This window comes from Chiloscyllium plagiosum, unplaced genomic scaffold (assembly GCF_037043375.1).
Source record: "Chiloscyllium plagiosum isolate Xiang-an unplaced genomic scaffold, Cpla_swu_hap1 HiC_scaffold_2, whole genome shotgun sequence".
Taxonomy (NCBI): domain Eukaryota; kingdom Metazoa; phylum Chordata; class Chondrichthyes; order Orectolobiformes; family Hemiscylliidae; genus Chiloscyllium; species Chiloscyllium plagiosum.
Genome location: NW_028270140.1, coordinates 123,373,273 through 123,387,838, shown reverse-complemented (window position 1 = coordinate 123,387,838; position 14,566 = coordinate 123,373,273). Strand labels below are relative to the sequence as shown.

Below are 14,566 nucleotides of genomic sequence, written 5' to 3'. Positions count from 1 at the left end.
AGGCAGCAAGTCATCATCACCTTTTCAATAGTAACAGGTAGGTCAGGCAGCATCCAGGGAACAGGAGAATCGACGTTTCGGGCATAAGCCCTTCTTCAGGAATGGGGAAAGTTTGTCTCTATTCAGGAAAGGGACAAACTTTCCCCATTCCTGAAGAAGGGCTTATGCCCGAAACGTCGATTCTCCTGTTCCCTGGATGCTGCCTGACCTGCTGCGCTTTTCCAGCAACACATTTCCAGCTCCGATCTCCAGCATCTGCAGACCTCACTTTCTCCTCAATAGTAACAGGTAATCAATGTAGGCACAGCCAGCCATGCGCCTTTCCCATGAGTGAATACAAAATTTGTTTGAGGATGAATGAGAAGTCAAAAGTTGTAAATTATCATTTTACAGTTGTGTATTTAGTGAGTGAAGGAGCTGGGATGAATTATTGGTCATCTTTCAAAATGATAAAGGGTAGCTATAATTTTGCTCCCCAACCAGTGCTATTGAACAGTGCACAATTTTGTGCTTGTTTTTAACAAAACAAAACTCATGTTCACAGGCTGTGATTACTGCTGGCTTGGCCAACAGTTATTACCCATTTCTGATCCTCCTTGAGAAGATGCTACCTTGAACTGCTGCAGTTCATTTAGTGTAGCTCCAGTCCTGGTGGGAAGGCAGTTCCATGGTTTTGTTCCAGTGACCATGAGCATGGTGTAAGCCATGTAGGGGTACTTGCAGGTGGAAATGTTCCTTTGGATATGCTGTCCTTGTCTTTCCAGATGGTAGATATTGAGATTTGGAAGTTGAAGTGTGAGCTTTGAGAAGTTGTCCTGATCTGAAACTTCAGTTCTGTTTCTTTCCACAGATGCTGCCTGAACTGAGCATTTCCAGCACTTTAACACCTTAGCTGCAATAAAAATGGAAGTTTGTTATCTTGGATTAGTATGTATAAGTAGACCCGTTTAATGAAATTAGTTGTCAAATTTATAATTGGTGTGAAACTTGACGTGAAAGCTGTGATACTAGAGAAGTTGCCCTTTCAATGGATTTACTACTCTTCAGATAAAACTAGAAAGATTGAGGTGTTCCCTGTTTCTGAAGTGCTGAATAAATCTGACCACTAACTTAGACAGGATGATCAATTATTTGTCTCTGAAAATTGTAATTCACCCTTAGGTAGCTGCTAAACTAACTTAGTACCCTTTTTGAAAACATACAATTTTGTCGTTAATTTCATGCCTGAGACTATTTGAGATGGGACATAATGATTTTGTTGTCAGCAGTGCTTCAGGAACTGCGGAAGGAAAAATTGTCAAATTGGGCTGAATCAAATTTTACATGGCTAGTTTTCTCCTTTTTCAATCTGTGTATTGAAAACAGGTGCATCTTTCCCTGGAAATGACCTTAACAAGTACTTGAATGGTAACAATATCTTGATTGTCATTCTATAACAGCCTGTGTACACTCATTTGAAGCTCTTAAAGCTGTCACATCTCTGCTTAAGCATGTTAAATCAGAGTTGTAAATGATGGCAGATCAGCAAAGCAGCAATACATTTTCAAAAGGTGCAAGATCCAGCCAAAGCAGATTTAGGTAATGTACACTTCATCCAGTTTATCAGGTACATAGCTGAACCATGCACACCTACGAGCCATGAATTCCCATGTCCAAAAACTCTACCATGTATATAATCTGTTGAAGGTGCATTGGGGTTTGAGTTGATTAGTCTGCCAATGATATCATTCATTCATGTGTGAGCATTAACTGCAGTTCCACTTATTACTGTTTATAGATGATACTATAGTCAAACTTTTAATCGAAAAGAGGTGATATCTCAGCCATTATACTGATTTGCACCTGTAAAGTGATTTTTCTGAAGCTGAAATGTTGAGCTAATGTGTAACTTAAATATTATCCATTTACGGTTCCTGATAACTCTGCTTACACAGTATTTTTCATTTATTTTTAGTAATAATTGTTAAATATGTGACCTTGCGCAATAGGCAGCGCACAGTATGACTGGCAGAAGTCAAATTCTATTTCGTTTAAAGCATTTTTCATGGAAAAAGGCTAGAACAGCTGCTTTCAGGATAACTTGAAAGGGAGTCATTTGGAGAAATTCCTTAGGCATTGGAAAATATAGTTAACATTTTTAGGACGATAATCACTGTTGAATGCCAGGTTGGCAAATAACCATTTTTTTCAGCACCTAATTGAGTAATATGGGGTGAAAGGAAGTTAATGATTATTTTAATTCCTATTCTTTTAAAATTAATCATTCCCTAGACTGAGTAGGAGCAGTCCACTGGGATTAACTGTTTGATCTGCAAGTAAAAGAATAGCATTTTGAGTTCTAATTTGTTCACCTAGCAAACTGGGTTAGTCTGTTAAGTGTAAATGTAGTACTAGATCTGGAAGACTTCCAAAACAGTTTTACTGGAAGTATTGTAGCTGTGTTTTTTGACTGAGCTTGCAGATAAATCTATCCTGGAGAATAAGCAAGGAACATCGTAGTAGGTAATATATCGGGAAGTAGGTATTGATCAGGCAAAGAGAGCAATGATAAATGATACTAAATTGAAAAGTCTTTTCTGACTTAAAAAGATAAGTTTAGTAACTTTATTCAAACTATTTATATTCATAAATTTAGTTTTCTTGTACAAGATTTGATGGTATGCGCACATATCTGAATCACTATAGTTGATATGGGGGATTTTAACATGCAGGTAGACTGGGAGAATCAGGATGGTATTGGGCCTCAAGAAAGAGACTTTGTGGAGTGCCTCAGAGATGGAGCCGACCAGGGAGAAGGCAATTCTGGATCTGGTATTGTGTAAGGAACCAGAATTGGTCAGAGACCTCGAAGTGAAGGAGCCATTGGGAAGTAGTGACCATAATACAATAAGCTTTAATCTGCAATTTGAGAGGGAGAGAGGGTACAGTCGGAAGTGACAGTACTTCTGTTGAAAAAAGGGAACTATGGAGCTATGAGGGAGGAGCTGGCCAAAGTTCAATGGTGCAATACCTTAGCAGGGATGACAGTGGAGGAACAATGGCAGATATTTCTGTGTATAATGCAGAAGTTGCAGGATCAGTTCATTCCTAAAAGGAAGAAAGATCCCAGGAGGAGGCATGGGCGGTCGTGGCTGACGAGGGAATTAAAGAAACATATAAAGTTAAAAGAGAAAAAGTATAACATAGCTAAGATAAGTGGGAAAACTGAGGACTGGGAAGCTTTTAAAGAGCAACAGAGGATTACTAAGAAGGAAATACGCAGAGGAAAAATGAGGTACGAAGGTAAACTGGCCAAGAATATTAAGGAGGATAGTAAAAGCTTTTTTAGGTATGTGCAAGGCAAAAAAACGGTTAGGACAAAAATTGGGCCCTTGAAGACAGAAACAGGGGAATTTATTACGAGGAACAAAGAAATGGCAGAGGAATTAAATGGGTACTTCAGATCTGTGTTCACTGGGGAAGACACAAGCAATCTCCCTGAAGTAACAGTGGCTGAAGGACCTGAACTTAAGGGAATTTATATTTGCCAGGATTTGGTGTTGGAGAGACTGTTAGGTCTGAAGGTTGATAAGTTTCCGGGGCCTGATGGTCTACATCCCAGGGTACTGAAGGAGGTGGCTCGGGAAATCGTGGATGTGTTGGTGATTATTTTCCAGAGTTCAATAGATTCGGGGTCGGTTCCTGAGGATTGGAGGGTGGCTAATGTTATACCACTTTTTAAGAAAGGTGGGCGAGAGAAAGCAGGAAATTATAGACCAGTTAGTCTGACCTCCGTGGTGGGAAAGATGCTGGAGTCTATTATAAAGGATGAAATTACTGCACATCTGGATAGTAGTAACAGGATAGGACAGAGTCAGCATGGATTTATGAAGGGGATATCATGCTTGACTAATCTTCTTGAATTTTTTGAGGATGTAACTATGAAGTTGGACGAGGGAAATCCAGTAGATGTAGTGTACCTGGACTTTCAGAAAGCTTTTGATAAAGTCCCACACAGGAGGTTAGTGAGTAAAATTAGGGTGCATGGTATTGGGGGCAAAGTACTAGATTGGATTGAAAATTGGTTGACTAATAGGAAACAAATAGGGCCCTGGTGAGACCACGCCTGGAGTAGTGTGTGCAGTTCTGGTCTCCAAATTTGAGAAAAAAGACATTCTGGCTATTGAGGGAGTGCAGCGTAGGTTCACGAGGTCAATTCCTGGAATGGCAGGATTACCTTACACTGAAAGACTGAAGCGACTGGGCTTGTATACCCTTGAGTTTAGAAGTTTGAGAGGGGATCTGATTGAGACGTATAAGATTATGAAAGGATTGGACACTCTGGCAGTAGGAAACATATTTCCACTGATGGGTGAGTGCCGAACCAGAGGACACTGCTTAAAAATACGGGGTAGACCATTTAGGACAGAGATGAGGAGAAACTTCTTCACCCAGAGAGTGGTGGCTGTGTGGAATGCTCTGCCACAGGGGGCAGTGGAGGCCCACTCTCTGGATTCATTTAAGAAAGAGTTGGATAGAGCTCTCAAAGATAGTGGAATCAAAGGTTATGGAGATAAGGCAGGAACAGGATACTGATTAGGAATGATCAGCCATGATTATATTAAATGGCGGTTCAGGCTCGAAGGGCTGAATGGCCTACTCCTGCACCTATTGTCTATTGTCATAAAATGATCGTCACACTACTATATTTAAGCTGGCAGTTTTTGACATTGATCTGTTTGTTTTTATTCTATGGCATTTGTTTTCTTGTGGCAATTTATTGGGTTTGCTTGCGTGGGATTTTGTTTAGTTTTAACTGTATTAATCATTTCATTTTTACAAGGGTTTCCCGATATAGTGAGATGAGAAATATATCACGTTTTTATTCCATGTATTTAAAACAGTCAAGCTTTGGAGGTCAGAAATAAGGACAGGAAGAGGAATTGACTGGAGTTCCACTTAAGTGCTGCTGCACCTTGTCGATAGGCACAGAATGTTTGCAGAGGGAAATGATTGAGATATGGGTGCATGTTTTAATGAATCAGTGAAGTAATCCATTGGGAATGTTTATTTCTTCACTGGTTTGTCCGTCAGATGACTAACTTGTACAGGCTTGGTAATATCTCAGCACAAGCTTGGTTTGTACATCTGAAACTGGGAGGTTTGCTTCAAGCTCGAGACTGGATTTAATGGCTTCAGTGAAGAATGTACTGATAGTTGCAGATAGTCTTCAGCTATCACTGAGTTTGCAGCAAACTTCAGAAGAACAGGGCCTGACAGATGTTAACGATAGAACTGCACAGCAATTGATTGGGTATGTATCGACACTCGAATGTTGTTGCGTTAAAGCGTTAAAGTTAATGGCCTGGAGTTTCAGCTTGGAGCGTGGGTTTTCTCAGTGCAACCAACTTAAGATCATGGGGATTTCAGCATACACCCACAAAACTAGCTCCACCCTTCATTGGCAATTTCCACTAATTGTATTTGTGGGTATTACAAGAGCCTGCAAAGTTAAACCAGTTCTTTTGGGACTATGGGTACTGCTAGCAATATTCAAAAAGCTTTTTAATATAATTTTGAAAAATCTAGTAGATCCAAGAAAGTGAGGGTTTGGTTAAGAAAAAGAAGGAAGTGTGTATCAGGTATAGACAAGATAGATGGAATGAATTCTTAGTGTAAAGGCAGTAGGAGTATACTTCAGAGAAATCAGGAAGGCGAAAAGGGGACATGAGAGCTTTAGCAAATAGAGTTAAGAATCCAAAGGGTTTCTACAAATAGTATGAGGACAAAAGGGTAACTAGGGAGAAAATAGGGCCCCTCAAAGATCAGCAAGGCGGCCTTTGTGTGGAGATGGGGGAGATAATGATCAAGTATTTTGCATCAGTATTTACTGTGGAAAAGGACATGGAAGACATAGAATGTAGGGAAATGGTGGCATCTGGAAAAATGTTCGTATTACAGAGGAGGAAGTGCTGGATGTCTTGAAATGCATAAAAGTTTATAAATCCCCAGGACCTGACCAGGTGTACCCTAGAACTCAGTGGGAAGCTATGGAAGTGATTGCTGCGCTCCTTGCTGAGATATTTGTATCATCAATAGTCACATGTGATGTGCCAGAAGACTTGGAGGTTGGCTAACATGGTGCCACTGTTTAAGAAGGGTGGTAAGGACAAGCCAGGGAACTATAGACCGGTGAGCCTGACCTCGGTGGTGGGCAAGATGTTGGAGGGAATCCTGAGGGACAGAATGTATTTGGAAAGGCAAGGACTGATTAGGGATAGTCAACATTGCTTTGTGCATGGTAAATCATGCCTCACAAACTTGATTGAGTTTTTTTTTGAAGAAGTAACAAAGAGGATTGATGATGGCAGAACAATAGACATGATCTATATGGACTTCAGTAAGCCGTTCGACAAGGTTCCCCATGGGAGACTGGTTAGCGAGATTAGATCTCATGGAGTACAGGGAGAACTAGCCTTTTGGATACAGAACTGGCTCAAAGCTAAAAGACGGAGGGTGGTGGTGGAGGGTTGTTTTGCAGGCTGGAGGCCTGTGACCAGTGAAGTGCTACAAGGATCTATGCTGGGTCCACTACCTGTTGTCATTTTATATAAATGATTTGGATGTGAGCATAACAGGTACAGTTAGTAAGTTTGCAGATGACACCAAAATTGGAGGTGTAGTGGACAGTGAAGAAGGTTACCTTGGATTACATCAGGATCTTGATCAGATGGGCCAATGGACTGAGTAGCAGCAGGTGGAGTTAATTTAGATAAATGTGAGGTGCTGCATTTTGGGAAAGCAAATTGTGAGCGGCACGGTGGCACAGTGGTTAGCACTGCTGCCTCGCAGCGCCAGAGACCCGGGTTCAATTCCCGCCTCAGGCGACTGACTGTGTGGAGTTTGCACGTTCTCCCCGTGTCTGCGTGGGTTTCCTCCGGGTGCTCCGGTTTCCTCCCACAGTCCAAAGATGTGCAGGTCAGGTGAATTGGCCATGTTAAATTGTCTGTAGTGTTAGGTAAGGGGTAAATGTAGGGGTATGGGTGGTTTGCGCTTCGGCGGTTCGGTGTGGACTTGTTGGGCCGAAGGGCCTGTTTCCACACTGTAAAGTAATCTAATCAAATCTTAGCAGGACTAATACACTTAATGGTCAGGTCCGAGGGAGTGTTGCTGAACAGAGACCTTGAGTGCAGGTTTGTAGCTCCTTGAAAGTAGAATCGCAGGTAGATAGGATCATGAAGGAGGCATTTGGTATATTTTCATTTTATTAGTCAGAATATTGAGTACAGGGGTTGGGAGGTCATGTTGCGGCTGTGAGGACATTGGTTAGGCTACTTTTGGAATATTGTGTGCAGTTCTGGTCTCCTTCCTATCAGAAAGATGTTGTGAAACTTGAAAGGGTTCAGAAAAGATTTACAAGGATGTTGCCAGGGTTGGAGGATTTGAGCAATAGGGAGAGGTTGGATAGGCTGGGGCTGTTTTTCCCTGGAGCATCGGAGGCTGAGGGGTGACCTTAGAGGTTTGTAAAATTGAGGGGCATGGATAGGATAAACTGGCAGTCTTTCCCCTTGTGTGGGGGAGTCCAGAACTAGAGGGCATCGGTTTAGGGTGAGAGGGGAAAGGTATAAGAGACCTGGAGGGCAACTTTTTCATGCAGAGGGTGGTATGTGTATGGCACGAGCTGCCAGAGAAAGTGGTGGCTAGTACTATTTCGACATTTAAAAGGCATCTGGATGGGATGCATAGAAGGGTTTGGAGGGAAATGGGCCAGGTGCTGGCAGGTGGGACGAGATTGGGTTGGGATATCTGGTCGGCGTGGACGAGTTGGACCACAGGGTCTGTTTCCTTGCTGAACAACTGACTGACTCTTGCAGTGCTCAAATGTAGCTAAGAAATATTTTTTACATATTTTCTGTTGATAGCATGTTTACGTCTGTAGCACAAGATTGCGTTCTTTAGTCTCATTTTAAGGATTTGAGCACAAACCTCAAGGTTGATTACAGTGCAGTTTTGAGATGGAGTATTGCAGGTGTTGTCTTTAGGATAAAATGCTGAACTTTGAAGTGGATATAAAGAAATGTAAGCCATTTAGCCCCACATTCAGATCCCATCTACCTGATTGGGTGGATGTAAAAGATTCCATAGTGCTCTTTTGAAGAACATAGGACTTCTCTAGTTGTGTCCTGGCTGACATTTCACTTTCAATCAGTATCATAAAAACAGATTATCTGGTCATGATCACTTTGCTATTTGAGAGTTGGTTTCAGACAGAATTGATTGCTGAATTTCCTATGTCACAACACTGCCTACATGTTCAAAGGACTTCATTATTTGTAAAAGCGGTTTGAGATATCTGGTGCTCATGAAAACTGCAGGTTCAAACAAACTTTTATCTCTAAATATTGTTCAATAGTTTACAATCTGTTCTCAAGTGGTGGATTGACACAGATTAAAAATGCTGCTTTTGTGATGAAACCATTTTCAAATGTAATAATCAACTTCAGATTGTCACTAATGTTGATCTCTGCCCAATCAAGTTGGTTCAAGGTTGCATTGAATTCAATTTGAGTAGGAACTTGAGTGATAGAAAAACCTTTCTGAATGTATAGTTTTTGAGTAGCTAGTGAGAAATGTGTAGCTCATTTCACAAATACATTTAATGCACATCATGAGGCTTAAGTTTTAGAGAGGAATTTCTTAATACTTCCAATGTTCATTACAACCCACAGATGTTTTGTTCCATAAACCTAACATTATTCACCTTCAGACCACCAAGAGAAACTGGATAGGCTGGGACTTTTCTCATTGGAGTGTAGAAGGTGGAGGGTGACCCAGTAGATGTTTATTAAATCATGACTGCCATAGATAAGGTGAATAGCCAAGGTCTTTTCCTTTGGGTGGTTGAATTCAAAACTAGGGGTCATGGGTTTAAGGTGAGAGGAGAAACCTTTAAAAAGGACCTGAGGGGCAGTGTTTTCAGATGGTTTGTATGTGGAATGAACTGTCAGAGTGAAGTTGTAGGTCAGTGTACAGTTCCAACATTTAAGATATGAGGATCGATGCATGAGGGATATGGGCCAAATGCAGGAGTATAAGACTAAATTATTTTGGGAAATTAGGTCGGCATGGACAAAATACACCAAAGTGTCTGTTTCTGTGCTCTGACTCTATAAAGATAAAGTTTAAAAATCTCATAGCACCAGGTTATAGTCCAACAGGCTTATTTGGAAGCACTAGCTTTTGGAGCACTGCTCTTCCTTCAGGTGGTTATGGAGTAGGACCATAAGACACAGAATTTGTAGCAAAAGATTAGTGTCATGTTATAAATTCTGTTATGGTCCTAGTCCACAGCCACCTGAAGGAGGAGCAGCGCTCCAAAAGCTAGTGCCTCCAAATAAACCTGTTGGACTATAACCTGGTGCTGTGATTTTTAACTTTGTCCTCCCAAGTCTAATCCTGGCTCCTCAACATCTATAAAGATATTTAGATTCTGACTTAGTTGTTGATGAATTCTTGTTTTTACAACATTGTATAATGTTACTTAGGAATATAGGAAGAGGATTTGACCATTTCAGCCAATCGAGCCTGATTTGTCACTCAGTACAACCTTGATATGGCTGATGGAACACATCAGTTCCTTTAGCTCATCCTAGCCCTGTAACCCCAGGTATGCTACTGATAATCAGAAATATATCAATCTCTACCTTGGACCTACTTAAAGATTGAACTTTCACAACCTTCTGGTAGAAAATGCTGAAGGTTCGCAACCATCTGAATGAAATATTTCTCATCATTAAGTTTGTTTGGTTCTTTTAAACCTCGCTTGTCAATAATTTTAGTGGAAAAAATTAAGCAATGCTATGCTAAACTTGTGTTTTGTCACCAAATATAGTTCTGTTTTTATTTAAGGGATATCTGAGTTGCTGGCTGGCCCAACATTTATTGTCTGTCCCTAGTTGTGCTTGAGAAGGTGATGATGAAATGCCATCAACTGCTGCATTGAGTGGCATGGAGAGGGTAAATGGACAGGTTTTCCCCTAGGATGGGGGAGTCCAGAGCTTAGATGGCTTAGGGTAAGAGGAGGAAGATTCAAAAGGAACTCTAGGGGCAGAGGATGTGTGTGTATTGAAAGAGCTACCAGAGCAAGTGATGGAGGCTGGTACCATTACAACATTTTAAAAGGCACCTGGGTACATGAATCGGAAGGGTTTAGAGGGAAATAGTACTAGATTAGGTTAGGATACGTGGTCGAGTTGGACCGAACAATCTGTGCTGTACATCCAAGTCTCTGTGGTGTTGGTGTTAGGTTCTTTTTCTTGAGATTCTTACACACTTGATGGCAACTGCAATACACCAATTTCTGCGCACTGCCAAAATTAGCAAGTACAAACTTTCTGGAGGAACCCTTAATACACTTCGCCAGGTTTGCGGAGGCGTGTCAAAGATCTCTCTGAACAAAAGAAACAGTCTTTCCTTTATACAGTACAGGAATTTTACATTACAGTTTGTAATGCCCACAAGGCAACTCCCAGCCATTCCCCATAGTCACAAGCCACTCAAAACATAATGTAGTGATCACCTCCTTTCCAGAGTTAATGTGGTTAAATTATTCCTTAATGGCAAGACCTGGTGTATGTTGTTTTTTTGTAACTGTAGGGTGCAGTCAGAATTTTAACTATGCTCTTATTGATTCTGAATAGGGATGATGATGCAAATGGCTCTGAATGGCAAGGGATGGCAGAGTGAAGTAACATTGTCATCCCTTGCCATTCACAGCCATTTGCACGGTCATTTCCTCATTATTCAATGTCAATTCACTCTGAATAACTAGGAATGGCTATGCAAATTGTTTGGAATGGCAAGAGATGGCAATGCAACTTCCTTACAGTCTACCTGTAAGACACAGACTTACCACCCTAAGACAGAGGCATCCCACCCTACCCCGGGACGTCCAATTTCTTGTAGGTCAGCAGAGTAAATTAGCCCTTTAATATCTCAGTAGGTATACCCATAAAGCCATTGGGGAGGGAATTCAAGGATTTTGACCCAAGGATATTGAAGGAACATCTATTGAAATGTGCTGGAGCTGGAATGTCTGACCTCCAACCGCAACCATCTTCCTTTGTGCCAGTTATGATTCCAACAGCACAGAGTTCATTCCACATTTGATCAGATGTGATCTGGATATCAAGAGCTGTCACACTCATCTCACCTCTGGAATTTGGTTCTTTTGTTCATGTTTGAACCAAGGTCCTAATGAGATTAGGAGCTGAGTAGCCCAGCACAATCCGACTATGACAAAAACAATGAAGTTGCTGGAAAAACTCAGCAAGTCTGACAGCATCTGTGAAGGGAAATCAGTTAATGTTTTGAATTCAGTAACCCTTCATCACAACTTTGAGAACTTGAAACATTAACTCTGATTTTTCTTCACAGATGTGCCAGACCCGCTGAGCTTTTCCAGCAACTTCTGTTTTTCCTTATGATTTACAGCATCTGCAGTTTTTTGGGATTTTGTTTGAGTGAGCAGGTTATGGGTTAAGTAAGTGCTCTTGTTAATTTAAATGTTTTATGAAAATGGGAAGGAGACTTTTTACGCCACCCTTAATTTTAGCTTAGTTTTTTTAAGAAAGCGAATCTTTACAGACCAAGGAGGTACATTCTCAAGACGGAGTGTCAGTTCAGTTGGCTGGATGGCTGGTTTGTGATTTAAATCTGTGCCAACAGTGCTGGTTCACGTCCCACTCCAGCTGAGGTCACCATGAAAAGTCTTGCCTTTTTCCCCTTCTTGCCTAGTTGTGGTGACCCATGGATTAAACTCACCCCCTGAGGAGTGCAAGTTTGTGGGAATATGGTGACTTTACCTATTTACTTTTTAAACTGTACTGACACTTGTAGGCGATGCTGTATTGCCAGCCTGTTTTGACAAAGCAGATTCGAGTAAATAACAATGTGATGACCCAGAATCTATTTTGTGTTGATTTGAGGGATGAATATTGGCTAGAACACTGGGGACATCTTTGCTGGTCTTTAAAACCGTGTCACAGGATTTATTATTTTGCCTCAGAGAGCTGAAGATCTCCATTTAATGTTTTGTATGGAAGCAATCCCCTCATAGTACCCTGTCCAGAATTGCAATGGAGAATTAGCTTAGATTGTTGTGCTCAAGCCCAAGTAGCACATGTTGTAGAGTCAGTAACTTTTTTTCAGGAGATAAAGTTCAAAATTCTAGGCATTTACTTAAAAAAAACCCACAGTTTAAAACTGCAGATTTTTTTCTCTGCTATAGTCAAGAAAATAAATACCAATCCTTCACATGCTGATATTGGTAGTTTACACACTTCCTGTGTTTAATTTTTATCATTTTGAAGTTTTTAGTAACTGTGTACTTCAGGTGTGTGTATTTGCAAATGTGGTCTCATTCACTAGTGATGCCTGCTCCTAGTTTTACCTTTCTTCATCTCTTTTTGTTTTGTTTTATTTTTGTCTTTGCTTATGTTTTTAAATGTTTTATTTTTAGGAATGAAGATCTTCATCAAATGCTGGACAGCAACAAGGATTCACTTAAATTGGAGGCGATGAAGAGGATTGTTGGGGTGAATAATATTTTAACTTATTCGATCAAGAATAATGGAAACAAGTTGATTTTTAATTTCTTGATAAATGAGTAGATTAAACGTCTAAATTCAAGTTTTGAGTCAGCAAGCTTTAATTAGGCAGCACAGAAGGAAATGAAATGACAAAGGAAATTTCTGGGTGTCTTCTTATAGGAAGGATGAGAATGCATTGTAAGCTTTTACAGAAATGGCTCTGAGGTGAGGAATTTCATTTATGCCTCTTCAAACGCCATCTTCCCGCACCATGGCAGAGTATGTGGTTAGTCAGGGATAAATGCAGAGTAATAGGGTAGGGGAATGGGTCTGGGTGCATAACTGTTCGGAGGGTTGCTCTGGACGTGTTGGGCCAAATGGCCTGTTTCCACACTGTAGGGATTCTATGATGCTTAAATTGCATGGCCATGCAGTTATTGGATGTATGATGCATTGACTTCTGCAAACTGAAGTTACTATTGCATGGGCCTTGGAGATCCATGTAGTGGTTTCCAAAAAGAAATAGTGAACAATTTGAGTCCAGTCTGACTCTTCTTTGATATGTGTTTTCTCTCATAAGATGCTGTCAGACCTGCTGAATTTTTCCAGCATTGTTTGTGTTGATTCTCAATCCTAATTGTTAGTTTTGTTGTTTTTACAATTCTAGCAGTAGTTCTTGAAGCTAGTGGCATAGTAATTCTTTGTTGAAAAATGTGGTGCTGGTGAAACACAGGCCAGGCAGCATCCGAGGAGCAGGAGAATCGATGTTTCGGCATAAGCCCTTCTTCAGGAATGAGGCTGGTGTGCCAAGCGGGCTGAGATAAAAAGTAGGGGGGAGGGAATTTGGGACAGGGGCGCTGGGAATCCGATAAGTGGAAGGAAGTGATAGGCCGGAGAGTGGGTGGGGGGCGGAGAGGTCGGGAAGAAGATTGCAGGTCAAGAGGGCGGTGCTGAATCCGGGGGTTGGGACTAAGATAAGGTGGGTGGAGGGGAAATGAGGAAGCTGGAGAAATCTGCATTCATCCCGTGTGGTTGGAGGGTTCCTAGGCGGAAGATGAGGCGCTCTTCCTCCAGGTGTTGTGTGGCCAGGGTCTGGCGATGGAGGAGGCCAAGGACCTGCATATCCTTGGCGGAGTGGGAGGGGGAGTTAGTGTTCAGCCACGGGACGGTTGGGTTGGTTGGTGCGGGTGTCCCAGAGGTGTTCTCTGAAACGTGCCGCAAGTAGGCAGCCTGTCTCCCCAATGTAGAGGAGACCACATTGGGTGCAGCGAATACAGTAAATGATGTGTGTGGAGGTGCAGGTGAATTTGCGACGGATGTGGAAGGATCCATTGGGGCCTTGGGGGGAGGTGTGGGCGCAAGTTTTACACTTCTTGCGATTGCAGGGGAAGGTGCTGGGAGTGGAGGTTGGGTTGGTGGGGGGTGTGGACCTGACGAGGGAGTCGCGGAGGGAGCAGTCTTTCCGGAATGCTGATAGGGGAAGGGAGGGAAATATATCCCTGGTGGTGGAGTCTGTCTGGAGGTGGCGGAAATGACGGAGGAAGAAGTCAGAAGGAAATATAAAGGAAAGGAAATTGAAAGGATGTTGAAACCTATGAAGCTTTAGATGCTTAATTCCAATAGAAAGAATATGTTTCTTATCAAAGGATAAAATGAAACTGCAGTTTTCAGATCATGTCACTACTGCTGAAGAGTGAGGGAAAGATTGTTTATGTGGTACTGAGTGTGGACTTTAAGATGTAGTGAGAAAAGAAGTTTGAGGCATCAAATATCCAGAGGACGCAAATAGAAATATCCCTTAGACTTTCAATTGTCATTTCCATTACCAGTCTCAGGCATTTAAGTGGAATATATCCCAACTGAATATCTTCCTTCCCTGGTACTAGTGCCAATGCTCCATGAATTGAAACCCTGCCTCCCATGCCATTCTTTGAGACATGCATTTAATCTTCTGATCTGATTGTTTACACACAGTAATCTTCCATTTCTCAGTGTTG

At 41.6% G+C, this 14,566-nt stretch overlaps 1 protein-coding gene across 2 annotated transcripts in view; it reads left to right on the top strand.

Moving 5' to 3' along the window:
* The window catches only part of ap3b1a (adaptor related protein complex 3 subunit beta 1a), a 315,493-nt gene that overhangs the window by 37,158 nt on the left and 263,769 nt on the right, over positions 1 to 14,566 (top strand). The window contains exons 1-2 of one of the 2 annotated variants that reach the window (XM_088000365.1): positions 5,140 to 5,293; positions 12,500 to 12,575. In XM_088000365.1, the coding sequence (XP_087856491.1) occupies positions 5,169 to 5,293; positions 12,500 to 12,575 (201 nt within the window). In that variant the 5' untranslated portion in view covers positions 5,140 to 5,168. Of the gene's footprint in view, positions 1 to 5,139; positions 5,294 to 12,499; positions 12,576 to 14,566 lie in introns of those variants that run through there. The other variant, XM_088000361.1, reaches the window with a different exon arrangement.